Source organism: Ammospiza caudacuta, chromosome 16, assembly GCF_027887145.1.
Source record: "Ammospiza caudacuta isolate bAmmCau1 chromosome 16, bAmmCau1.pri, whole genome shotgun sequence".
Classification (NCBI taxonomy): domain Eukaryota; kingdom Metazoa; phylum Chordata; class Aves; order Passeriformes; family Passerellidae; genus Ammospiza; species Ammospiza caudacuta.
In genome coordinates, this window is record NC_080608.1 from 8,598,410 (window position 1) to 8,625,638 (window position 27,229).

At 41.6% G+C, this 27,229-nt stretch overlaps 1 protein-coding gene across 1 annotated transcript in view; it reads right to left on the reverse strand.

The window, feature by feature from the left end:
* FSTL4 (follistatin like 4) overlaps window positions 1–27,229 on the reverse strand; it is a 206,944-nt gene that overhangs the window by 122,887 nt on the left and 56,828 nt on the right. Inside the window, exon 4 of the mRNA XM_058815367.1 lies at window positions 17,851–18,090. Within this exon, the coding sequence (XP_058671350.1) occupies window positions 17,851–18,090 (240 nt within the window). The remainder of the gene's footprint in view (window positions 1–17,850; window positions 18,091–27,229) is intronic.

Below are 27,229 nucleotides of genomic sequence, written 5' to 3' on the forward strand. Positions count from 1 at the left end.
TTCATTTTTTTTCAGATATTTACTGCAGTGCACTTGTTGAAGGCTTCAACAATTAAGGCTTCACCCAATCATAATAACACTCAAAAGCAAAAAATGAAACGCCAACTTTTGCTAAAGTTGTGTAAGGCTGCAAAATTCTGAGTGCAACAAAAAACCTACATCCTTACAGTATGTAAAATTTACTTATTAATATTGCCTCCTTCCCTTCTCACTCTATGATGTTTTTAAAACATGTGTTCAAATCCAGCTGCTGAGATTCCTATTATTTATACAAAATTTATACAAAATTATATAGTTATTTATATAAAATTTTGAGTGCAGTTTGTGTGCCCAGTAGATGATGGGGATAGAAAGGACACACTCCTCTGAGGAAGAATGAAAGCATCATCCCCTAAAACACCCCACTCTCACCCTGCCTGTCTCCTGCACGTGCAAGAACTCCTTTCTCCCTGAGCTCTTTGGCAGGAGCTAGGCAGACTTTGATGTCAGAGTCAGCACAGGTGATTTCCAGCACCCTGTGGGTGAACTCCAGGTTTCCCTGCTCCTAAGGCTCCCCACAGCCCTGCTGCTTTCAACACCAGCCCCACATCTGCTGCTGCTTGCTGAGCACTGACAAATTCGGCTGCGCTGAGCCTGGCAAGGAGCTTTGTTTCCAGCTGGGATTTCTTCAATTGCTCCTCACATCACAGATTTCATGTTGCTCCACAATCAGCACATGTCTGCTGTTAAGCTTCCCCAGAATAAACTGCAGCTTTGTGAGTTACAGAAAAATAATTTAAAAAGCAGAGTGAAAAGATGGGGAAGAGAAGAAGTGAGGAGGGAAGACAAGGGGGAAAAGAAGAAATCAACCAAGACACTGTTCTTTCTCTAAGCATCTTGGATACACCTTCTTGTAGGTAATTTCCATAAATCAGGATGTACAAGCCATCCCTAAAGGAGCCAAAGTAACCTCAGACACTTGCACATGGTCTGTGGGGGCTCTGCCCAAACTAGATGTGGTTTGGAACTAACTGCAATAAGCAGTTGCACACACATTGCACTAACATGGTATTACTTTACATCCAGTCTTGGTATTACTCTGATTTCCTACCTGGAAACTTCTACAGAGTAGGTGCAAGTTTGGGTTTTTGGAGGTTTTTTTCCAACAGATTGCAGAAAATTGGGAAAAGTGCCAGCGTTTCCTTTTCAAAAGCTGGCTGCTGAAGCTTCCAAAGGCAGCTTTGAGCATCTTCACTTGCAACTGTCACAGCAAGAAATTACACAAAATGTACATAAAGGGGGTTATTGAAGCATGCACGCCTTGGAACTCAGAGGAAAATGTACATGCTTTTAAGAACAATAAATAGGATGTTTTTAAGTTGCAAAATTCACAGAGGTGATTTGCAATGCTCACCTGCAGCTTTTAGAAGCTTTTTCATTGGCATAAAAGGAGAATGTGCCTCCCACTCTTCCTCCTCCTCCCCTTGTCTTGTAAGGAAATTTTGATTTTTGCCTTAAGAAGAGCTGTAGTGCCTCAAAGCCCCCAGCTGGGCTGGGGATGCTCCCCCAGCAAAGCACAGGATGCTAAAAAAAGTGGCAAAAGACAAAAAAACCAACGTGGAGACGGAGAAAAGAGGTCAATGAGGTAGGAGGAAAGCACGGGTTCTCCATGGTGAGCAGCAGGCCAGAATCCCACCTGCTGACCAAGCTGCTGAGTCCTTGCCACCTGTCTGCTTACATAATGCATCCTCCAGCTTACATCTAACAGCTTGAAAACTGGTATAGAACATCAAACCCTAAATCAGTGCCTCATGCTGACACACCATATGTCAGCGTGTACTTAGGTAGTCACCAAAAGTGTTAACAGCAATTATTTAAAAATTATTACAGTTTGTTCATGCAGAGAATTCCTTCTTGCATTGACTCAAATACTTCAAGACAAGAATTTTTTTTATGAGCAGCAGTTTCCCCCAATTTTCAACATGATTTTGTGGTCTTTAACTACTTTAATTAAATTTTGGTTTAAAACAATGTACTTATTACTGAGGTATTCATTTAGAGTGCTGTTTTTAGGAGAAATTACTTAATGAAACTAAAATAAAAAGGTTTTCCTCCAAAGCATGGCACCTTTCCAGTGTTCCCTTGATTCTACAGAAGCAAGTAGACTGTCCTGTCTCCTGATGCTGCTGTTTAGAACTTCTGACCACCACACCTGGGAACAGCACCCACAGAAAACCAATAAAAAAGCTCCTTGGTGCCCTTAAAGACCTTTACCTGAGAGCCAGGTGGAAAAACAGCTGCAGAGAAGAGCCTTTTTCAGTGTGCAAAGTCTCCACTACCCTGCTTGATGCTTATAAGTCAATTGCTAAAGGAAAAAAAATTATAGTGCATTAATCCACACAAGGAATTGAAAATAAAACTTAGGGAGCAGAAGAGAGAGCCCATTCCCATGGGCTTCTCTCCAGTGGCACAGGCAGACCTGGAAGGTGCAGCCAGCACTGACACAGGCTCTCCCTTGGATGAAGACAGCACACATTAAGAAAAAGTAATTAGAGCGATCAAGTAGGGAACTATTTAGCAGATGATTAAAATACCCAATCAATCATAATTTCTTCAAAACAGTAGGCTGAAAATGGGTCTATAACACCCAAAAAGAAAAGAAACAGCCTATTTTGTGTTTATTTGGTGCCTTGCACTGCACACCTAATGCCACCTGCCTGACAGAGTGTCCTTGATCCCTGAAAGAGACCCCTGAAAGAGATCCTGGATCCCTCAGACCAAACTTCAGCCTGGTCTTGCATCAAAACTGCTGAGCCCTCATCGCACAAATAATACACAGAAAAGTGTAAACCAACCTAAAACAGGGGCATGGCAATTCTCCTCCCTGTTTCACACTAACAAAATCTGTTTCTCCATTTGTCTGCACCTTTTGCTGTAAGGATCAGCAGGGCTGGAGCAGAATGAGTTTTTACAGAAGCCAGAGGGAGCCACGGTGCAAAACCCTGCTTGTGTCACCTGTCATCCTTCCAGCTCCTCCCTGCTTCTGAAATTTGGGGAGAATTCACAGGACTAAAAGGCACAGAAGGAAAAATTCTCCCTCTGGTTTCTATCTGTTACAGGTACTAAACTCCTACCAAAAAGTGTTATTGGCAAAAAGCTCTTTCCATCATTGGGCTTGTCCTTTCCTCATCAAAAATAACTGTGAGCTGATGGTGGAAATACAAGAGCAATAAATCAATAGCTGCTATTTTACTTGCTCTGTGCTTTTTGTTATGAAATATTTGGGGGGTTGTTTCTTTGCTACTCTAATAAGCATCAAGCCAAATGCAATAATGAAAGAAAATAGCACCAACACTGTCCACAGTGCTTGGGAGCTTCCTCACATAGAATCACAGAATCATTAAGGTTGAAAAAACCTACAAGATCACTTCACAGTATTTAACATTAATGTCAGAGTAGAAGATATATTTATATAATTTTTTTGTTTAACTTTTTTAAAAATATGAACTTGAGTGCTAACATGTATCTTAGAAACATGCAAAAATTCATGCAGCATAGAAAGACAGGACTTATCAGAGAAACTAATTCATAAATAAAGCTCCTGTTTACTCAAGATTTGAACTGTCTCAAGAGGGATAAACCTCACCTGGCTTGGCTTTAGACAGCACCTGCTCACTCAAAAGCTCATAAAGACCAAGACTGTTAATTAGAACACTATTTCTACAAGACTGTTAAGTATTTTTTCAACACACTTAATTGGATTTTTTTTTTTACCTTTCTTTGAGCAAGTTCTTAGAAGGCTTTCCAATGCCATAATTCAAAAGCCATGACAGTCCTGCCAAAGGATAGAACGAAGAAAAACCACCTGCAGTGCTGGAATATAATTTCCAACACCCCTAAAAATGCTCTTCCTGCATTTTAATTAAAAATTGTTATTTCTTTTTTGAAAACAGCAAACATTCATAATCATATTCCCAGTTTCCTCTGAACTTATTGATTGCAGATGCCTGTTGCCATCAGGCACATTTCTGAATTTGGGTAAAGCCACTGTAGGTTTTTCATGCTTCAGGATACAGTTGAGGAAGACCCTGAGGGACCTGATCCTTCCACTGCTGATGCTCTCCCATGCTCTGCACTGATTTTTTAAATTCCAGCTTCCATTGCTGTTTATCTTTCCTGACTGGTGCTCCAGCAGCAATGCTCAGCTCTGTGTCCTGACTGAGCAGCCCCTTTACACAAGCACCTGAAATATGGCTAAAAATGTCTGTGAGGATCACTGCACTTCTCAAGGGCTGGCTCCAGTTTATCCTTGGTTAGGAAATCCCATCAAAGAGCATGGCAGCATCCTGCCTGACACTGGGAGTATGGAAATGTCTGCTCTGGGACCAAAAGGAGGAGAAAATTAGAATAACAAAGGGGGAAACCCACAAAAGCTTAAAAAAAAAAAATCAAATTATATCCCATTTGATTTTCCTATAAATAGCCTATAACTTACCCTATACAATGCTTTCACATTCCCAGATCAAAACATTTCGTGAAGCATTTTGCAAATGTGGCTCCAGGCTGTTTTCTGATCCAATGAACATTATGAGATGATGTGAATGAAATGTCAGTAAACAGGTTAAAGATATCTGGAGATGCAGTAATTCTACCTGATTACTTTGAAATGTCAGAGTTCTCCAGCTCCTTGCTGGGGACAATGGCTTCGTCTGGAACCTTTCCAAGGAGGAGGAAGACAAGATTTGGGGATTCAATACTGCTTCTTTTCTAAATATTGTTAGTATTTTATGTCTGTTAGTGTCAGTAAAAATAAGTTATCTTCATGATACTAAGTTATTGCAAAAGAACACTTGCCACTAACTTCAGAAGGACAGCATTCCCTGAGCTCAGGTTACCAAAGGCTTCCACTTGTGTGAACAAGGCAGCACAGATGAGATGTCAGCACAAACTACATCCACATTCATGGGTGTAACAGCATCAAACAGGATAATGAAGCATTCCTTTAGCACTTCTCCAATTCTTCACCTTGACTGCAAGGAAGTAGATAAATGCACCAAGATTGAAAAGATGAAAGAAATAAAAAAGGAGATGTCAGTTCACATAATAATATGGAAAACCCCTCAGTCCAGTGCAAAAAAAAAATATTTAAAAAGAGGCACTGTTTCTGAAAACATAAAAAGAAGCAATTTGAAGAAATTTTATCTATTAGGAAATTGCCATCAATTTAAGAAAGTGATGAAATATGACTTTAAATAAAAACCTGAAAAAAATCCCATCAGGCCAGAAAGAGGATGGATTTGGGAGAGAACTGCTCAGGAGGGCAGGGCTCCAATGATTTTCCTGGGCTGGTTGTAGCTGGAGCAGCCCTGTGGGCTGCCTGTGCCACCTTTTGCAAAGGAAAACAAAGCATTTCTGTTTTAAAAGAGCCAAAGGAATTAGCTATAACTGACGAGCCCGGAACAGCAGCCTGCAACCTGTTCACATTTCTAAAGTGAGCCCAGAGTAACTGCACTCCAATTTTCCCCAACTCGTTATGTAAAATAAAAGCTAGCTGAAAGCCAGTGTGGGGCCACCAAACGCCTTCATTAGCTTTCAATTTTGTTCCAGTAAAAATGCAGCCAAAATCTACTGGGTTCAGAGAGGCTGAAATTTTAGCCTTAACAGCTTTTTACTTCCTCAACGCTGTACAGCTCCAGCAAGATTTTCTGCCAGTTAGTTTGGACCTAACAAGCCATTTCCCCATTAACACAAAACACAACGTGTCCAGGAGTATTAAGCATTTTCCACAAGGCCCTGTTTTACAGTCACTCCAAGAATGACAATGCCAAATTATGAATCTCAGACAGATGTTTTCCAGATGTGCTGAGCACCTCACTTAAATGCTGGATGCAGAGCTCTTCCAAAATGCTGTGAGGGCTCTACCAGCTGCATTTAGATAGGCTGACTCCTGAGTTTCTGCTTATGGGAAACTATTCCTAAGGCAAAAACTCTCAAGAAAATGGGCGCATCTCACACATGCCTACAGAGGATGAGGGAAGAAGTCTGATGGTGACCATTGGAGGGAACAAATGGGAAAGGAATGGGAAGCCATGGATGGAGAGATGCAGCACTGTGAGCATGACTTCACAGAATCATCACAAAATGGCTTGGATCAAAAGAGACCTTAAAGCTCATTTCATCCAGTTCCAGCCCCCTGCCATGGGCAGGGACACCTTCCACTGTTCCAGGTTGATCCAAACCCCATCCAACCTGGCCTTGGACACTTCCAGGGATGGGGCAGCCACAGCTTCCCTGGGCAACCTGTGCCAGGGCCTCCCCACCCTCACAGGGAGGAATTTCTTCCTAAAATCCAATCTCTGTCTTCACTGATGGCATTGAGGCCACAGGAAGGAGCAGCTCCCTCACCCTGCAGGGCTGTGGTGTCTGCACAGCTCCAACAGAGACGCTGCTCCACCCTGAGGGGACCAAGGTCTCTCCCCTCCCTTCAGGCCCCATAACACATAACACCCACCCCAGTCCTGCCCTGCCACAGCCCCTGAGCAGCTCACAGTGAGATCACAGCACCTGCAATCCTTGAGCTGAGCAGGTATTCATTCCACTTCAATTTTTTTTCTAGTTACTCCAGAATTCAAGTATAGCTACTTGAACACTGGCCATATGAAAACAGCACCGCAGCAATTTTCTTTCAAGACTGTTTTACAACTCAAGCCAGAAGAATGCAGCAGAACCCAGAGCACAGTTACCCTTCAAAAACTTACACATTACACGGGACACACCAACCAAAAATATATATTTTGAAATCTTTCCCTCAGGACAGCTCTGGTCCAAAAAACAGAGCAAATATCAGAGATTCCTGCAAGTCCTCAAGAAATTCTGCTATTGCTTCCAGTTTACCTGCAAGGCACCTGGGTGCTGTGCCAAGGGTGAGCTGCACAACCTTGATCCATCTGTCTTTATACAGAGACAGAGCTCCTTATATCAGTTTATCATGGGCAGGTTATGAGAATCACATTTCCAAACAAGATTTGCTTTAATTGGCTATGCTGGTCCTCCCAGAGGAGCATTAAGATGGGGCTTAGATAATGCTCCCACAGCAAGTAACTGCAAACCCAAAGTTAAATCTGCTTTTCTACAAATATTCTGGAACATTTGCTTCCAGGCAACACTCCTGTTAGTAAACCAATTTGCTAAAATATTCATGAATAGCAAACTACAGGGCCATGGATACAGCAAAATGCTTACATGTGACAATACAACTAAATATTCACCACAAATGTTTGCACAGTATTTGGCTTGCTCTAGATTAAATGAAAAGAAACTCAGCCTATAACAATGATGAGCATCCAGCACCATGGATTCCATTGGAAAACCTCTGGTGAGGAGATTGGCTGGTGTTGGACAAGGATGCCCAGGATTGTCCTGTGTCCTCAGGGTTCTTGTGAATCTCTAAACTGCAGAGGCACCAACATCTCCAAATCTGCCACAAAATCTCCTGGTGAGCTGCTGTGCCAGAGCAGATAAATAAGGATTAATAAATAAAACCCCACTACAATTTCATACTGAAATTTGAAATAATTTGAAAAACAAAATCCCCCTCATTATTCTTGAAAAACAGCAAAACTCTCAACTAAATTGCCAGTGTGGCAGACTAAAGGCAAGGAAGGAAGAGGAAAGCCCTGACAGATCCTGACAGGAGCCTGCAGTCACTTGCAGAAGAGACAAACCCCATGCCCACCATGGCAAACTCTTCCAGGTGAGCCTTTGTTCAGGTGTTTGCAGTGCAAACAACCATTCAAAAGGTAAATAAAAATGTCTTCCTTTGGAAACATCACACCAATCAACTTTTTACTACAAAGGTTACATTTAAATATTTAAATACTTGGATACATTTCAATTGTGAGCTCCCTCTCCATTGCACTGCTCATTTCTTTAAATTAAAGAGCAGAACAGACTAAGCTCTGTCTTCTGTTTTTACTCCATCACATGGGCTCATTACCATGGGGATATTTTTTTCACCAAGACCATTATGAGCTGCAAATCCAAACATGGGCCTGTGAGGGTGGTGAGGCCCTGGCACAGGGTGCCCAGAGCAGCTGTGTCTGCTCCATCCCTGGCAGTGTCCAAAGCCAGGCTGGATGGGGCTTGGAGCAACCTGGGACAGTGGAAGGTGTCCCTGCCCATGGCAGGGGGCTGGAACTGGATGAACTGGAAGGTCCCCTCCAACCCAAACCAATCAATGATAATTCTGTGATGCTCCTACACACTGCCAACCCCTTCCCTCCCATTCCTACAACTGCACTGATAATTAACTCTGTAGTTTACATTAAACATTAATCTCCATTAACAGGATTTTTAACAGGAAAAAAAAAGTTTCTACCCAAAGAGCTTTCAAGCCATGAGCAGACAGAATAAATCTGCAGATCACTCATTACCTCCCCATGTCAAGTTGTATTATTTGTGGGAGCAGTTGCACTTCAGGCAGGCGAGCAAAGGCAGATAACCTCACCCCTGGCACTCCGTGAGCCCCTGAGGAGAGAACAGCTTCAATTCTACATCAAAAAAACAACTGGGAAATTACAAGGGGCTTTATCAGTACCCCATGCTGTGGAGCGCTCATTTCAACTCGTATTCCCATGACTTCAGGACACCTCTGGTAGGATTCAGCACTCTCAAGTATATTAGCAAGAAGTGCCTATTAAATCCTGGTGGACAGAGGCAGGAAGGGAGTGAAGGCTGGGGGATGCTGGACCAGCTTTTTCCTTGCAGCTACCTAATTGAATCTGCAGCATCCAGCCTGTTAGTATTCCCAGGCACTCCGAATTTCAATTTGCTCCACAGATTTTTATACTGCGCACCCAGAAAAATTAGCATTTGTGCTGAATAGCTTTTAATCAGCTATTTTAATCAGCTCTTTTTATCTTTAAAGGACTTCTAAATCTCCCTGCCTCAGTCTCCCCAGCCCTAAAATTTATTCCAGCCATTTGTTTCCCTTCATTCAGCTTCCAGCGCCCTTTACTATGATCTAATCATCTTAATCTTTAATGCTCATCTCTACCTTTTAACCTTTTCAGTTTTCATTTAAAGCAATCTCTCTATCTCTCTCTGGTTTGGAGCTTTTTTATTTATTCTGAAATTAAGGTTTCCCTGGCCCCTGTCTCAGCACAGAGCTGGAGGTGTCCAATGGAGAGTCCCTAGCATCAAGCTGCATGTTGCTTCTCAAAAGGTAACTTGGGGGGGCCTTAAGCAAGTCAGCAATTTTTCTATTGATAAAAGTTATGTAATTACAGGGAAATAAAGGTGACTTCAAAAGTATTAGAGTATTTGTTGCCATTCATTTGAAATCACTTGGCATAGGCTAGCCTTTCCTTCCACAGGGAAAACTACAGATGTAGAAATTTCATGGAAATATTTTAGTTTGGAAAAGACCTTTAAGGTAATTGAGTTGGGGAAAAAAGCAGACAAACTTTTGAGCATCCAAGCTCTTTTCAGGGCTGTGAGAGGTTCAGCAATGCAGGAGCTCAGTAGATGTGTCACTTCTTAATCATGACTTTGTAATGCCCCACTTTGCTGGCATTTCTCCAGTTTTACACCACTCAGAGCGTTTTGGAAAATTGCTGACGGAATGGTGAGAGCTAATATTAAATTTAACACACTAAAAAAAGCAAAAACTTTTCCTACATAAGGCTCTTCAATATTTAAGCATGTTTTGAGCTCCAAAATGAATGTACAATAAACATGAACGTGACTTGCAAAGAAAAGTGATGTGGACACAGTGAGTTCAGACTGCCACCAAATCGCAACAAGCACGTCAGATGCAAAGAGCACACAAAAATAGATTAAAAAAAGAAAGACAAACACCCCCTGACATAACGAGTGTTGCAGAAAGCAGCACCAAAGTTGGCACAGGAACTTCCACTGGTAAATACAAACCACCTCCCTGCTTCTCTCCCCACACACTTTAATTTGGTTCTTCATCCTCCTCCTCTGCTCCGTCCCCCATCACAACTGCTAAGGCTGTGCTTCAAAAAAAGCTTCATTATCACCTCTCAGCTTTCCTGAAAGCACTGCAGTGAAGGTTTTGCAGACCCAGGCTTGGAGCAGATGGCTCCCTAAAGCCACCTGCATCTCATTTCCTGGCCCTCAAGAACATGAAGCTGAAACTTGGGGGGGCTTCAAACTGAGACCACCTCATGGAATATTGTCTTCCTCCACAGCATGGAGATTTAGGCTGAGCTTTTCTATGTCAACATGTAAGCAGTTCCTCTACTCATAGAGAGCAGGGATTGCTACACAGTGCTGGGTGCTGGTGTGGTCCTCCAGCTGCCCATTCCATTAACCATGGGCTTCAGTGACTCCAGTTCAACCAGTACATCCTCAGTTACAAGGGGGAAAAAGATTACAAAGATCAATTCTCACTTTTCTTTTTCAAGATGTTAATACTGCTGTAGAAATATACTTTCATCCCTTTGTTCACTAGCTACATAGTATGAAGCTTTTTTGTTTTATTGGAGATAATATGGCCATACACATCAAGACTGGCAACTGGAGAAGATTAATAGACTGGGCCCTAAATAAGATGAGACAGATAACAGTCACCAGATAAAACTGTTCACGGGGGTCACGGTCATGACTGCTCTAAGCAAATGTTACACAATTTCATACCTAAAAAATAAAAAGCCACATCACAGTTATTCCTGCACTCCCCAAATGGCTATTGCCTCAAATTGGAGCTATAAAACCACCAAGAATGCTGGACAGGGATCACATCTGATAACACCACTTTTTCCACTAGCTTCATCCATGGTGTGTGTTCCTCAATTTTGGCTTTACTGACTGGAACTAAAATCTGTCACTGGTCTATGCAGTCCCAGCAGCAGGGAAACAGATTTTTATTTTGGCCAAGTAGAAGCAGGTAACGGCCCTGCTGTGAGGAGTTCCAGTAAGCATAATTCATCTTTTGATTGATCATGTCAAACTCGGTGTCCATCACAGAATTCCAGTCCCACTTTCCCTCCCACCTGTGGGATTCCCATTATGGCCATGAGGTCCCCAGCAAAGGTTTTCTATAACTAATATGTAATTAATATTCAATTAAAGATCTCTTTTTGTTAGACTTTAGGTTCTCTGCTATTTTTGTTTCTTTTTCTTATGCCTAGACTTTCCCCACTCTTACTGGCATTTAATTTCCAGTGAAAGCCCACCTATATCAGGGAATTTCACAACTGACTGTTAGCCAAGATTTCCCTTCCATGAATTTCAGCAATGTGAGCATTCAATTTTCTCTTAAAATGGAAAATACTTTTCAAGATCCTAAACCTATTCCTAGAAAATTTCTATTATCAAAGCTAGGAGTAGACTAGCAGTCCCTTATTCGTATCCTCACATAAATCAATGGAATTTCCATAATTTACCTCAAAGATTGATGCAGTCTGTTTATTAGGTGTAAAGCTATAAATCACATTTAAGAGCAGTCAGCCTGAAAAGCCAGGTAAAATTGATCCCTCCCCAAAAGACTAAGTGGAGGGAGCTGAAAAGGCAGTGTGAGAATAGAAAGGAATCCCTCGGGAATTCAGTTTATTAAGAACTGCATCAGCTCTACTGACAGCAGACACATTCCTTCATTTTATACAGCACTTATCTCTCTTTATAACACTTTAAACTCCAAATATATTTACACTGGACACTGAAATGATGATTAGAGGCTTGACCTGCATGTCAAAGCCCCCAGCCTCGTCCAGCAGGGATTAATTGCCTTCCTCTCAGCCGCCCCTGCCCAGCTCGCTGCCACCGGAGCAGCCTGGCAGCACTGCTGCAAAGTTAAATCAGCAAATATTAATTGCCAGCTGGGAAAAGTGCCATTAGTTCACACTCAGAATTTTTCCAGCTGGAAAGACAGAGAGTGTTAAATGGAGCAGATTTCCTTCCAGTCTGCAAACCAGCAATGGAGCGGGTCTGCCTGTGCTGCAAGCACATAATGAGCAAAACATTCAACACCTTCCCAGAGATGTTGTGAAATGCTATTCCGTAGAACAAATTACTTCTGGAAGTAACAAAGCACAGAACTAACACATGGACAACAAATAAAGTACAGAGAAAATAAACTACCACCACCTGAGGCTGAATTCATATGTATTTGAGATTACTGCAGTGATACAAGTTATCAGCCTGCTTGTTTGGTTTTTTTCCCAGGTTTGTAATTTATTTACATTCAAGCATAGAAAATTTTCTGTCAACATGCAGAAGATTATCATTTTCCTTAATTAGAAAAAAATCTTTTTTGAGAACTGGAAGAAAGATAAGAGTGGTTGAAAATGAAAGATGCCATTACCTAAGGTCACGAAATCATAAGATTATGGGATGATATGGGCTGGAAGAGACTTCCATCAAAACATTTAGTGAAGGTCAGACTAGGTTGTTCAGGGCTGTTCCCAGCCAGGTTCTGAAAGCTCCCAGAGATGGAGATGGCACTGGGCAGCCTGTCCCAGCACTCAACCAGTCTCCAAGGAAAAGCCATCTCCTTACATCAGCTGAACATCTCCTTTCAGCTGTGCCCTTCGCTTCCCATTCTCTCCCCATGCAGATCAAGGTTCCATCCTGTGCTACACCACCTGTGCAGAAACGTCCTGAGAGAACACATAATCCTGGCTCTGCCAATGTGCAAACAACCTGTGCATAAACGTCCTGAGAGAACACATAATTCTGGCTCTGTCAATGTGTAAACTACCTGTGCATAAATGTCCTGATAGAACACATAATTCTGGCTCTGTCAATGTGCAAACAACCTGTGCAGAAATGTCTCGAGAGAACACATAATTCTGGCTCTGTCAATGTGCAAACAACCTGTGCAGAAATGTCCTGAGAGAACACATAATTCTGGCTCTGTCAATGTGCAAACACACTCACACGTGTGCACGTGCACAACAACCCAGCACACAGGCATGCACACTCCAGAAGACTTTATATATAAATTCATGGCATGAAATATTGTTCTGAGCATCAGTGTAAGCCTCAAACCAAACAGTGGGACTGTGTGCATGTAACAGAAAGGAGAAAGGCAGGTGGTTTCCCACAGATTTCTTATAAAATTCTGTACAAAATATGTACAAAATTATGATTTATTATGGGACAAGAAACGACCTTGTATAAGGAGGAAAATTACTGCCAGATAGTTGCTTAAAAGAAAAAAAAAGACATATTTTAAGCAAGGGGACAAAATTATTGAAAAATTAATACTGACATTTCAGTAGAGAAGGAAGGAAGAGAATGGGACTGGAATACCAGACATGAACATGCTTTTACAGCACACCATCTCTCTGCCTAAAATTCTGTCAGGTTTCATAAAATTAGAACTTTGGTACAAGTGGACCAAATGGACAAAAAAAATATATTAAGTAGTCAACACAGGTATAGTGCATTTACATTTACATAATGGAAAGTTCAAGAATTTGGTCATCTAAGTTGGACTGAATTCATGCCAGAGCACAAACTCAATCTGATCAGCTGCAGCACAAAGCTGCTGTACAGGCTGGCAAGAAAAGCTGAGCTTTTTATAAAAAACCCAATCCACCTGGATAAAGAGAGGATGTCAGAACCACAGAAAATATTTGAGCAAGCAAACATGGCTGCCTTCCTCCAGCAAGGGCTTGGCTGATGCACAGGAGCTCTGAGATTGATGATCAAGCAGAAAAAAGCAGGAAGAGAAAGACAGAAAGACAGACAGACAGACAAGAAAGAAAGAAAGAAAGACAGACAGACAAGAAAGAAAGAAAGACAGAAAGACAGACAGACAGACAAGAAAGAAAGAAAGAAAGACAGACAAGAAAGAAAGAAAGAAAGAAAGAAAGACAGACAGACAAGAAAGAAAGAAAGAAAGAAAGACAGACAGACAAGAAAAAAAGAAAGAAAGACAGACAGACAGACAGACAGACAGACAGAAAGACAGAAAGACAGAAAGACAGAAAGACAGAAAGACAGAAAGACAGAAAGACAGAAAGACAGAAAGACAGAAAGACAGAAAGACAGAAAGACAGAAAGACAGAAAGACAGAAAGACAGAAAGACAGAAAGACAACTACTCCTAAATCCTGAAAATGGAAAATCACAGCTCTAAACAGAATTTCTGTAATGTATGCAAACTGCTAGGGAAATGCATTGCTCTGATGTTTCTGGTGGAAGGATGAAGGTAAGAGATGAAAAATTATTGAATGGTGTCTGCACAGCTATCTCTGGCCAAAAATAATAAGAGAAAAGTCAGGGAAGAGACAGAGTGGGTGTAGACAGTCAAAAGGAAAGAAAAATGAAAAGCAGTGGAAAAAAAGGGGACTCTGCTATGAAAAAGCAAAATGTAGTCCAAAATACTGTGCTGAAATGATATAGCCTCATTATCCAAGCCTCATTATTCAAACGGGAACATTTTCAGGCCAAGTGCTCATTCTGGACATCCATGGGACAGTTGTCATTCTGAGCACAGCTATCTTTCCAGTCTTCATAAGCATTGGAAGAACTTTTGGGGAAGAAAAACTTCTTTCCTGACCAGTTCAGCACACAGTAAATGCACTTTTATGTATTTTCTTACCCAGTAAAAATCACCAACACCTCAATCAAATGACTACAGAAACTCACAAAATAGTGAAAACATAGAAAATGAAAAAAACCCTGCCACATGGCAGAAAATTCCTAAATAGAACATTTTCCTATGGGCAAACCAAACTGTATTTCACACCAGGAAGGACAACTAGATCAAGGAGAGTGTGAAGGGCTATGAGTGGGATTGACATTTCTCCTGAGATCTCAGAGTTTAGGGCTTCTGCTTTGCAGTATTTCCCTTGTGACTTCAAACTCCCAAGTGAAATTTCCCACCTATGTGCTTTATCAACTGAGGGAAAGGGACTGCATTTATGGTTTTGTGTAAGGGGAACTGAGCTGCATCAGAGGCTGAAGGATAAAGCCTGGGGAGATCACTCCTGCTGAGATCTCTCGTTTCCACGAGTTTTTTCAATATTTTGGACTCTCAAGATTTCAAGGAGCCATTTTATTCCGGGCTGGACCAAGGAGAAATCAGTAATTTTTCCAGGGACAAATTTTCTTGTGCTCTTCCTAATACTATTGCTGGTACAAAATGTAAATGCTTCTACTCACACAGGACTATCTGCTACCCACTAGTATTTATAAAGCACTTCACATCTGATAAATATGCTAAAAGATCAAAAAATCCTTTCCCAAAATACACAAAAGAAAATAAATCCCTGCTGTTTGCTTTATTGTCAGTTTACTGTGGATAGGCCTAGCTCAGCCAAAGCAGAACCAGGGTATTTGATCTCTGTCTTACTTTAAGTCCATCCAGTTTGTCATTGATAACTGGGCAAACTGGCAGAGCACACACAAACATCCAGTCTGCAGCATCCCTCAGCTCTGCACAGGAATTCAAATCTTAATTGAACAAGCCAACAGGGACAAAAAAACATGAAGCAGCCCACTCATCAGTCTGAATGTACCCAAATAATTACATTATCTACTTGGTCGAAAGCAAAGAAAAAACACATGCAAGGTATCCCTGACCATACCAGTGGGGTTGGAACAGGAGGCTCATTAAGGTCACTTCCAACCCAAACCATTTTGGGATTCTGTAATTTTGTACCTTAAAGGTTTTTCTCCAGTCAAAGCCTTACATTTCATGTTACTCTTATAATGGTACTTAAAAACCTGTACCTTAATTGCTGACTGAAAATTTTGATTTAAGAGAAACCACTATCATTCTTGATTTAGAAATAGGAGACTGAAGTACCAATAAACAGAGCAATACACAGAAGGTTACTCAGGAACTGCATGGTAGAAAAAAGGGCTGAAGCCAAGTATTTGTATGGAGTCCCATTCTGTGGGATTATTCCCCACTTAAGGTAAACTTTTTTCTGTATGTTATCTCTGCAGACAGAGGTGTGAAGTACATTTTTATTTATTCACGTGGGAAGAGAAGTGAGCTTGTTCCTTTCTTCCCTTCCATAAAGCTGTTATTCTGCTGAAAAGCAGATTTAAGCAGTGCTCCCTGGCAAGAGTTCGAGGGTTACTTTAAACTGGGACACACAACTCCTACTTTCTGACATCATTTCATGGTGTGTTCAGGGAAGTATTCAAGCGTGACATTCTATCATTAGGCATAATACAGCCACTGCAGGGGCTGATTACTGCAATAAGAACTCATTTTCTTTAACACTATATGTGATAAGGAACAAATAAAAACCCAGGGCAGACACACTGTCATAAAAAGGTGGGTGATGTCAAGAATGAAAAACCCAAGGTATGTTCTTGGTAGTCAGGGAAAGAAAATCCCCTGAACTGAGTGGGGGGTTGCCGAGCATCTCTGAAATTAAGACTTTACTTTTCTTTGCAAGGTTTCTCATGCTGTAGAGGCCCACCTGCATCTTACTCAGGGATGGACACTGTTTCCAGCTTGATCCATACCCTGATCTCACCTGATACCCAGAGGCAGAAGCATAGCATTTGGAGCAAGGCACAAGTGTCCTTTTCAGATGCTCCTTTTTAATGTGACTAGCAAAAAAATCCCTCTTTGCCTTGATATACTCATGTACTTGAAAAATGCCTTTGGGTGACCCTCTCCATGATTTACTTCCTACAAGGTCTATTGATCCTAATTACTTGCTTTGGTAAATTCCGAGGCTGCCTGTGACAAACTAACCCAGGGTGTTCACCAAATCAATGCTCTGACCAGCTGTGTTGTCCTCCCCACAGCCAGATCTTCAAAGCAAATGAGACTTTGCAATGCACTGCAAAGCAGTGTCTACAAACCACCGGAAAATTTTAGTCACAAAAAGACACAATGTCTTCTCCAAGACACAAGAATGGCACTGCTTTTCTATCTCCAAAGGGTATCACAAGGACATATTAATAAGCTCTTCAAATGGGCTCCTGTTTCTTAAATAGGCTCTTCTAGCATCAAGTTAGCAAAGAAAACTCAGGATGGATAGCTCTGTATACAGCCAATCTCCTTGGGGGCTTAAGTGAGCTGAAGATAAAGGAATTATTTTCATATTTGATCACGTAAATGTCACTGGATATATTTGCAACAATCCACTCAAATCTTCCTGTAGGTATACACAGTCATATTTGACAATGAGCTTTCAAGATATACTCAAGTGAGGCCCTTTGTGAGACCTCTCATTGGAAGTAAAATAATTTACAGCTTCTTCCATTCCCTGGCATTTTATCATATGCTCCTACTCCTGCAATCTCCCTTGATGGCAGGATGGTACATGGCATACAAAATATTAATGGGAAATATTTGGGACTGGCTTTGGTGCAAAGATGATAATGAAATTTGCTACTGAACCAGTAAAAGAGCTCCAGATGTATGCATCCCACTGGTAACCAGAACAGTCTTTAAAGTTATTTAAAGTCTGTCCCCCCATTTCTTATTTCATTTAAGCAGTTCCTTCCCTTCGTCTGTGTCATTTGCCTAACTAGGTTTTTATTTCTCAGTGTTGCAGCAAACTTTTGTTTATACCATCTACTTTTTCTTAACATCTTTGTCTTGTTCAAAGCCTTTTCAAATGAATTGGATTGTAAAAAGTTATTACACTAGCAGCTGAAAGTACTGAGCAGCACAACTACAGTGCACACAATGCATACAGTGATGTTAATTATTTACCAGTTCCCAGTATGATTACATTTTGCATGGCAATGGCACTCAGGGGCTTAATAGCTGCATAAAACACTGTGTATGTACTCTGCTGTCCTGGAATAAATCATCCCTGAAAAATTTAGCTCTTAGAAATAAAACACACCGTTCGGCCATTTACCAGGATTACGGCGAGCGACGAAAGCCCTACAGAAGTATTTATTTTCAACAACACCCTACCTTTGAAGAAACAGTCCTTGCTGTGGATGATGTAGATTTTCTTCCTCTGCAGGCACGAGGCTCGATGCAGCTGGCAGTGGTTCTCGTAGAACCTGCCGTCAGACCCACAGACGGGCATGTAGGTGGCCTTGCACTCCTCCAGGCACCGGCACTCGGGCTGCTGCGTGTCCCCGTTGAGCACACACCGGCTGCCCCGGCCGCAGAACCTCCTCTGGCAGGGCCCCTCCTGCCCCTGCAGCACTGGGGACAGCAGAAAATGAACCATGAGCCACACGAGCCTCAACAGCCCACACAGCTGCTGCAGCAGCACAGCCCCGGCAGGAGCAGCAGAGGTGCTGCAGGTACAAAGTGCTCCCCCCTTTGAGGAGCGCTCAGATCGGCACTCCCAGACCTCCAGCTCTCCCTCGTCACAACTCTGTGTGCTCAAAGAGCTTTCTTGGAAAGTGATGGACACAAAACCCTTTGTTCTGTTAGCTCTTCACAGAACTAGAGCCGAGAATAAAGCCCAGTGGGAGCATTTCAGTGCCCACACTTTTTCTGAAAGCGGTTCTGAAACCCTGCGCTACTCCAGCCACAAAACTCAGCCAAGCGCCCCAAATGTCAGCACTCAGCTCCTGGGCACATCCAGAGTCCAGCTCTCACCCTGGGAGCCAGAAGCTCCCGCCCAAAGGCAGAATATCCTCCAGGCTAAAATTCACACAGGTTTCAAGGACAGCTCACACAAACAACTGTTGAGAGCTTTTGAAAAAATAACTCCAAAGAAAGACTACTACTGAAAGGAATGTTACTGACTATCACAGAAGGGAATGAAATGGGGAAACACCAGTCATTGTTACAGGGACCATCAGTATCTACTCCTACACTCTGAGTAATGACATATAGTGAAAAATAACTTTCTACTACTTTTAAGAACTCACGGGATATGATATTCTGAATATTACTGTGGTCTTTGATAATATTAAAAGGGCTGCCCTTGTGCTATAACATTTTCTACTTATGAAGTTTCCTCGCTTAAAGGCTTACAGAGGACATGACTAAAATTCACACAGGACAGGCACTCCCAAACAAGCCACTACTCAGAGCAATGCTTAGCATCACACTCAATGAAGAGAGTTTCTGGAAATTAGATCATTCTATGCTAACTGGAGTTCACCAAGTTGAGCATCACAAAGGGGAATTGCAAAAGGCTCAATTATACCAGGATCAAGCCTTTCCTTGGGCAAAAACCCACTGCCAGCCTTGCACAGCCTTCCAACAGCCAGACTCTGGCTGCCTCAGAGCCGGGGACTCAGTCTGGACCAGCAAGATGGTTTGGAAGCAAATCCCTTTTCTCTACATTTACCACATGCACGTTTGGCTCTTGGGAAGGTTTTGGTGTGTGCCAGCTCTCAGAGGATGTTCAAGTGCAAGCACTACTCCAGATGTGCTGCAGCACCCACTGGAACACACCCTGCAGCATCTGGGATGCCACAACATCTTCTAAGGTACACCCAGGGCTTTTCCCTTCACAGATTTTTCCAGCAGCCAAACAGTTCAGCATAGAAGCACAGACCAGATCTCATCCAGCCCCTTATCACATGCAAAAAAGATGTGAGAAGCATCAGCACCAGCTACTTCAATCTCATTTTATCATGTTAAATTCCCTGCTAACATCAACACAGCCCCTGCCTGCCCAGCATTTCATGTCAATGCAAAATGTCCCAGTGCTGAAGCTCCATTTCACCTACTTGTGGTCAAGGGGTTAAAAGCATTTGCACAGACAAGCAAGAGTTTCTAACAAAAACCCATTTTTCCTGGTCCCCATTAAGGCTTTGTTTTTATCACAGTAAATCTGAAAGGGAAAAAAAGGTCTGTTATTGGAGGATTACCTATTTGACTCAATAACTCATTAAAATTCCTCCAACTTGGCAAGCTAAGAAATATTGACTTTTCCTGACTTGTAATAAACTAGAAGGTCAAAGCATCTCTGAGCAGTGCAGAAAGTACAGCTCATGGAAGGAGTATCTGACTATTCTTTACTTACTTAGGTAATTGTTCCAGAATTTTTGCAAATTATCCTCAGAAATGCAAATTTTGTGACCTCAGGGAGACCTCACTGTAAAGGTCATATTATTTCTCAGTGCCTGCTGTAAATTAGAGCAGCCCAAAGGATGAGGACTTGAGGAAGCTCTGGTCCAGCATCCTCTTCCTCCTCTCAGTGGCAGAACCTGCATCACTACAGGCATTTGCCTTTTCCATCACAGCCTCAAAAGACATGTTTTGGAGGCTGTGGTTGATATTAAAGTTATTTAAAAATCAAGATTCAGCAACTATTATTGTCTATATAAATGTAATTCAGGTACAACTACAGCAAAGACCTTCAGGGGCTGCCTAGATTACTAAAAATTGATCTCTCAGAGCTTGCACCAGCCAAGGACTGTGTTATGCATCTCACTGAAGGTTATTGCTGCCTCCTCATTCAAGGTACTGCTCTGATTTAATGCATCAGGTCACATCTGAGTAGGTGACAGCTGCACCCTGCCCTGAGAGCAGCAAAAATGCTCTTAAGAGCCTCAAGTAATCCTGGTATTTTGATTTTTAAGATAAAATTTGCATAACTGAAGACAAACAATTTTATTAGAAGCGTATTTTTAAGTTTTTTAATGATATGTCAAAGATTTGTTAAAGAACCAGCCTATAAAAATATATATCAAATACTTAATCTTTCTTCCATCTATCCCAGTTACTATGGAAAAACCCCAGAAACCCTGGCTATATTTACGCCTTATTCATTTTGTTCAGAGTTTAATTTACTCTGTGTTCCCAGATGGGCAACTCCTGGTTAAACAGCTTAGTTTGCTAGGGGGTAAGAAATATACCCCATAAAGAGCCAGAAAGGAAACATTCAAGTATTCTGGAATCCTGATGTGCTTCTCCTGTCCAAGTCCACTCTGAAATCCACGTGCCTGCAGGCAGAGTGCTAACATCAGTTATCTTTGCCAGAACCTCGTAATGTTGACAGCAGCTCTTTAATTCAATTATTATTTGCATAATCCTGTGAAGAACTAAAGGTCCCCACGAGCTCACTCAGCTGCACCAATGGACCCCCTGCCCAGCAAGGACAGCAACAGGGTGTGGAACAGAACTGAGCAAACGCAGAGGAAAGGAAGTGTTTGACTGTGCAAGCACTGCTGCCTTTACCCGAGTAACTGGTTTATCAGGAGCTGCACCATGAACCATGGAAAGGGACTTTGCCTGACTGCATCAAGGTGGATTCCACAGGCAGGACACTGGTGTGCAGCTCACAGTTGTGAAACATGCCTTCCACTGCATTTGGGAACTATTAAAAGTGACTGGACTGAACTTCCCATTCAAGGATTGTTAAAAAGAGAAATGGGAAAGGTAATCAAGTGAAACTACCAACTAGCTGCACTATGAGCCCCACTGTACTGCATGGAGAAGGCATAATTTATTAGTTGCAAAGAAAATAATTTACCTAGGAAAAAAGTCTATCATCTTGCAAAACAAGACACTCTTCAACACCAATTAATGATGCTCACCATGGCCAGTCTGAGGTGTTACATTGCACTAAGGCCAGAAGGATGGACAGAGGAAGCCCAGTCTCATCATACACCCATGAACACACTTGACTTCTCAAATTAGATCCTGGTTGCCCCTGAGAAATTTGGAATTCCACCGGAAAACTGACAAGAGCTTGGTGCAGGCAGAATATAACTGAGCTCAGGAACTTCATAAGCTCAGGCTGCTTGCATCTCAAAGCAAGACTTTAATGAGGAAATTAAAGATGCTCCTGCCACATTAGAGAATGCACATCCTCTAACTGTGCATAAATTCTTAAAGACAGGGACCTCATCTACCTTTTGCACACCACTAAATGTGTTACAGATCAGACTAAGGCACACATGCTTTTTTTTCTTCTCTCCCAAATACAATCCTATTCCTTACTGCCTCACAATTCCCAAAGGAAGGTTGGGTTCAGGACAAGTACTGAACTAAGTTGGTTTCACTTAAGACCAACCAGGCAAACCCATTGCAGAAAGCAAACCCAAAAACCAAACAGCTCTATCACACCACTGTTCACAGCTCACTGCTTATACACAGCAGAAATGTAAATTATTACATTTATGTGTTAAAATGAAGTTTGCCCTCAAGTAACAAGTGACCTCCAGCAGGCAGCTGGGTACCCAGGTTTATTGCTGAAGGAAGAAGTTTAGTCATTTCATCAGAGCTAGGGCTAAAACTAGAAACTTTAATTATATATGACGGAAACTGGAAGCTTCTACACCAAGTCCTTCCAAAGCAATGATGCACCTTGCAAATGTTGTATTAAAATAAAAATAAAATCCAACCCCCATGACAGTGATACACACAGAGGTATAGTTCAAGTTTGTATTTACACACATCCATTCACACACAGATTATGCACAACCACACACTTCCCATGCACTTGCTTTGCCACAACTCATTTTTACTGGTGACACAAAGTCAGATACTGCAGCACAGCTTCCTAAACCTTCCTTATCCAGCACATCTTAAAGAGATTCTTGAGTAACTCATGGTTGGAAGAAACCAAAGTTGAGCTACATATGGAACCTGGGCTATGATCAGCAAGCAAATTGTGTGCTGCACATGTCCTCACTGCTATAATACAGTAAGAAAGGAAACAAAGCAGGAATTTCATAATAGTCTCTATGATGAGAGTTTTCTAAGAGTTCCTGGGTCTATCCCTGTGTGCCTGACATGAGAGCAGAGGCAGAGAAGCCATGGTAAATCACCTGGGCAAGGCAACAGCAACTTCATTGTCTCTGTCACCAGCCTAATATCGCTATAATTTATTTATTTTTATAAAGTAAAAATGGTGACTTGTCCTGGAGAATAACACAAAGAATAAGATGTGTTTCAAGCATATGATCTGCTATAGGTACGAACTATTTTCTTTCAAGATCCATGAGACAACTCTGTGGGTTTGTGCACATCTTGGAGCAGCATGGAGAGGGACACATCAGCCTTGGAAGAGGAGGACAGAAAATCAATAATTTTCACCAGTTTGGATGGTCTACATGAAACAAAAGGCAGGATAAAATGGACAGCCACCTCAAAACAAAAGATAACATGAGTATCTGGGAATTCTTGCTATTTCAGGACTTTATTCATAGACTTTATAAAACAAAACTGACCCAAAATTAATGGAAAATAGACTCTGGAAAGAAGGGTTGTGACAGATAGTTGTACCAAGGACAGCAGAATGAAGGGAACTGCTGAATCTGCATCTGCAGTTTAATACCAAATAAAAACAAATTGTAATTCTCAACAGAAGCTCAATAATAGCAAGCAGTTACCCTGCAAACAACACCAAGAAAGCACTCAATACTATAGAAAAATGTTCTGTATCAGTTTTTTACATCTGAAAATGGGAATTAATGTTACTTTCTGTATCTGTCAGAACTCTGCAAACCATTGGAGGTCATACCATGAAAAGGCATTTGAAAATCAGAAGTAACTATGCTATTCTTAGTGTGATTAGCCTAATTTTGTCCCATTTCAAATCCATCTAACCACTGTGAGATCAAAAGCTTAATCAAATATTATTTTTGGATAGTATTGTGGTCTGTGAGGGTACTAACAGGAAACAAAGAGACAAAATACACATAGAGATGAAAAGACCCAAACTATGTAAAGCATATACAGAGATTACTGAGGAAGAAACACCAGCACAGGTATGAGACCATATATATTTAGACCCTTGCTGTGAAACTTCACTGGGCACAATTTTCCTTATTGTTCTCTTCTCAAAAGAGCTGATGAAAAGGCAATTAATAAAATTGCTCTTTATTAAATGTTTATCTAAATTTATCTTTGATAGCTACTGCATGCTGAAGGCAATTTTATTACAATACTCCTGTGCAGCAAGTATAGATACAAAAGTAAAATTGTGCAGTTCCCATTGGCATCACACCTCTCCTTGCATTTGTGAGCTGCTTAGCAGGTCCCCACAACCAGCTGGACAAGAGACAGCACAATGCTAGCAGAAGATTAATATATTTCCTGCATTGATCAGAAGGATTAAATGTCTGGGGCCACGCCGGACATCATTTGGAGCAACCTGGTCTAGTGGAAGGTATACCTGGCCACAGCAGAGGAGCTGGAAAAAGATGAGCTTTAAAGTCCCTTCCAACCCAGTCCCTTTAATGATTCTGTGATTAAATTCAATGTTTCGTTAAGCACCCATATTTCCAGTGCTGTGAGAAACCCAGTGCAGCATAGTAGAAACATGCATTTGCACATGTGCACACACATGTATTTTACTTGATTGTGGTTTTAATTTTCTCAGTATTCCACACCAAAAAAAAAAAAAAAAAAAAAAAGCTGAAAATTTCAGTCTCAGATCTGGAGGGAATAGATCACATTAATACTTTGGTTCCTTTGGCAAAACTCCATATCAGAAGAACAAATTCTTCTGAAGGAAGGCAATGGAATTCCTGTGGGTCACTGCTCAAACTCAGTCCTGCTGCCTTTAATCTTGCTCATGAATCTTTTGTCTGTCCTGTTTCTTCACTCCTACTCTCAGTAGAAGCCTGGCTCCCCTTCCTTGTTATCCTGTGTGTCATGTATCTTTCTGCCATTCCTTCAATGAAATTCTCATGGCAGAGACCAGGGGGAGGTGACAATCCAATAATAAAATAACTACAGATGACTCGCCTGTTTGCATGCCGACTGCTCCAACTGCATCACCAGTGGAGCTCCTGGAGGGAAGCTGAACAGCCTGGGTCTTTCCCAGCTGTTAACCCTTAAATCTGTCCATGGATGCTGCCTTTGGCTTGCTCCCTGCTCCCTCTGCCCCCGGACACACAGCCCAGGGCTCTTCCCCCACACCTCCCCTGGCTCCTCCACCATCACCACAAACCCAGAGACCTTTGCACAGCTGCCCCCAAAGCTCCTGGGAACCAGGCAGAAATTTGCCACTTCCACCTGTTTTTTAATATCTAATCCTAAAATTTTCACCATTTTACCCTCATTTGGAACATTTCTACTTGGTGGAGGGTGAAATCAATAAACCGAATGTATTGGGACATGCTGCAGCGGCAGAGAACACTCTTGGCCATCACTAACAACACCTGTGTAAATTGCAATATTACCAATTTTTCAAGACCAAAACACTCCCCATTTCCATCTGAGGAACATTCTTCAATCTCTCACAGACATATCTTCTTTTTCTATTTTTTGACTCATTACTTTGCAATAAGACCATTTATCAGAAAATAAATCAAATTGTTTACTGCATGCCTATTTCCCCCTTACATATGCACAAATGCAATGTTATTTCAGCTTGGATAGAAAGACTTTTCCAGTTTTCTATTTATTTTCTCATTCAGACATCAGTTTATAAAGCTCATTGAAGCCAAAGAAGAGAAGCAGAAAGACATTTAATCATTCTAGTAACAAAAAAACCCCAACATTATTCTAATTATTTATTTTTAATTGGAAGAGGAATAGATAAGCTTTTATAATTAATACCCATTCAGTTTCCTTATTACATTACTCTTGAATTCAGCTCTATGTAAATTAAAAAATCATCTGACTTGCTCCAAACTGTTTAAATGCTACTGGAGGAGGTTTCATCATGACAGGTTAGAATCCTCCATTAGTGTCACCACAGTGTCAGCACTTCCAGAAGCATTTAATTTTCTTTTCTTTAAGAGGTACATGTCACACACTTCAACCTTACAAATGAAGTCATATTCTTGATGAACATCTTTAAAGCTTTGCTTAAAGACAACCCAAAAGTCTTTAAGAGGCAGAAACAGCAGATTAGAAAACGATGGATGTCAGCAGGGTGTACCAGCTAAATATACAGTAATTAAATCACAGGATCACAAACTGGTTTGAGTTGGAACAGACCTTAAAGCTCATCTCATTCTAACCTCCTGCCATGGCCAGGGACACCTTCCACTAACCCAGGTTGCTCCAAGCCCCATCCAAGCTGGCCTTGAACACTTCAGGGATGGGGCAGCCACAGCTTCTCTGGGCAACCTGTGCCAGGCCTCAGCATACTCACAGGGAAGAATTTTTTCCTAATATCTAATCTAAATCTGCCCTCCTTGCCTGATCCCCTGGAGATAAGGAAGACCATGTACGCTATGAAGGGGGGAAAACTCTTTAGGATGATAATATCAAAGAACAGCTCAGCTCAATCTATTGAGAAAATGAATCTATAGAGTCTTTTCCTGTCCGTTCCTTCTCCTGCCCCTTGGTCCCAAGCAGATTAATTTACAAGGGTAAAAGCTTCCAGATGGAATCTATCAATAGCTGCATCTATGTACAACTTGCAGTGCTTCTGTCATTTACTACTACACATAAAGGAAGGCAGAGAGCTCTGTGTGAAAATTAGAGACTGGATTCATTTTGTGAGTCTGTTTTTCTGAGAAGTGATGCTTTTCTATAAAAGTTAACATTCGCTGGAAGTAAAAGAGGAAAAAAATATTAAAGCTATTAAGTTGTAATGGGATTTGTGTTAGTACAGGTGTTTTGTGTTTGGGTGGTTTTTTCTCCTGGGTAAAGCCAAACTTGTATTTGACTCATAGACATTTTTCTTGATTGGGTAGCAGCCCTAGCAAGAGGATTAGTGCCCTTCCTGCATCACACCTAAATCAGCATAAACCTCCAGCCTGAAACTGTTGAGGCTGCACAGTATTTTTTCACATTTTTTCCCCCAAGACATTTCATTTATGTTTTCCCAACTAGAGGCCTTAGAGCCTCATAGATTATGAGTTCAGGAGTGTTACCACACAGCACAAGTGTGAAGCAGGAGCCAAACAGGTCCATTATGGGGAGAATTACAATCCCACAAATACTGAAGAAAGGTGTGTTATATCTGCACTGGGACACAGAAGAAAGGATGTCTTATAAAACAGTTTTCCTAGAATCATAGAATGGTTTGGGTTGAAAGGGCCCTTAAAGATCATCTTGTTTCAACCCCCCTGCTGTGGGCAGGGACACCTTCCACCAGACCAGGCTGCTCCAGGCCCCTTCCAGCCTGGCTTTGAGCAATTCCAGGGATGTGCAATGCAGACATGTGAGGCACACTGCTGGCAGCATGGCAGGACTGCACCCCACCTTGGGACTGCCTTTAAAACTTAGCAAGAGCAGGATGTGTCCTTAAAATGTTCTCTACTTACATTATTCAGTGCTCATCTGTTAAGGTTCCGAAAAACTCAGGAACAAAGCGCATTTAAATGATAGCAAATCTAAACAAACCAAACATCCTCCAATGGGACAGTCCTGAAGACAGATGTACATATTGCACTGGGACTGCAGATAACCCTGAGATTAACCCAGTTCTGCCCAGCAGCTCAAAGGTTGGGCTCAGCTCATTGCTCAA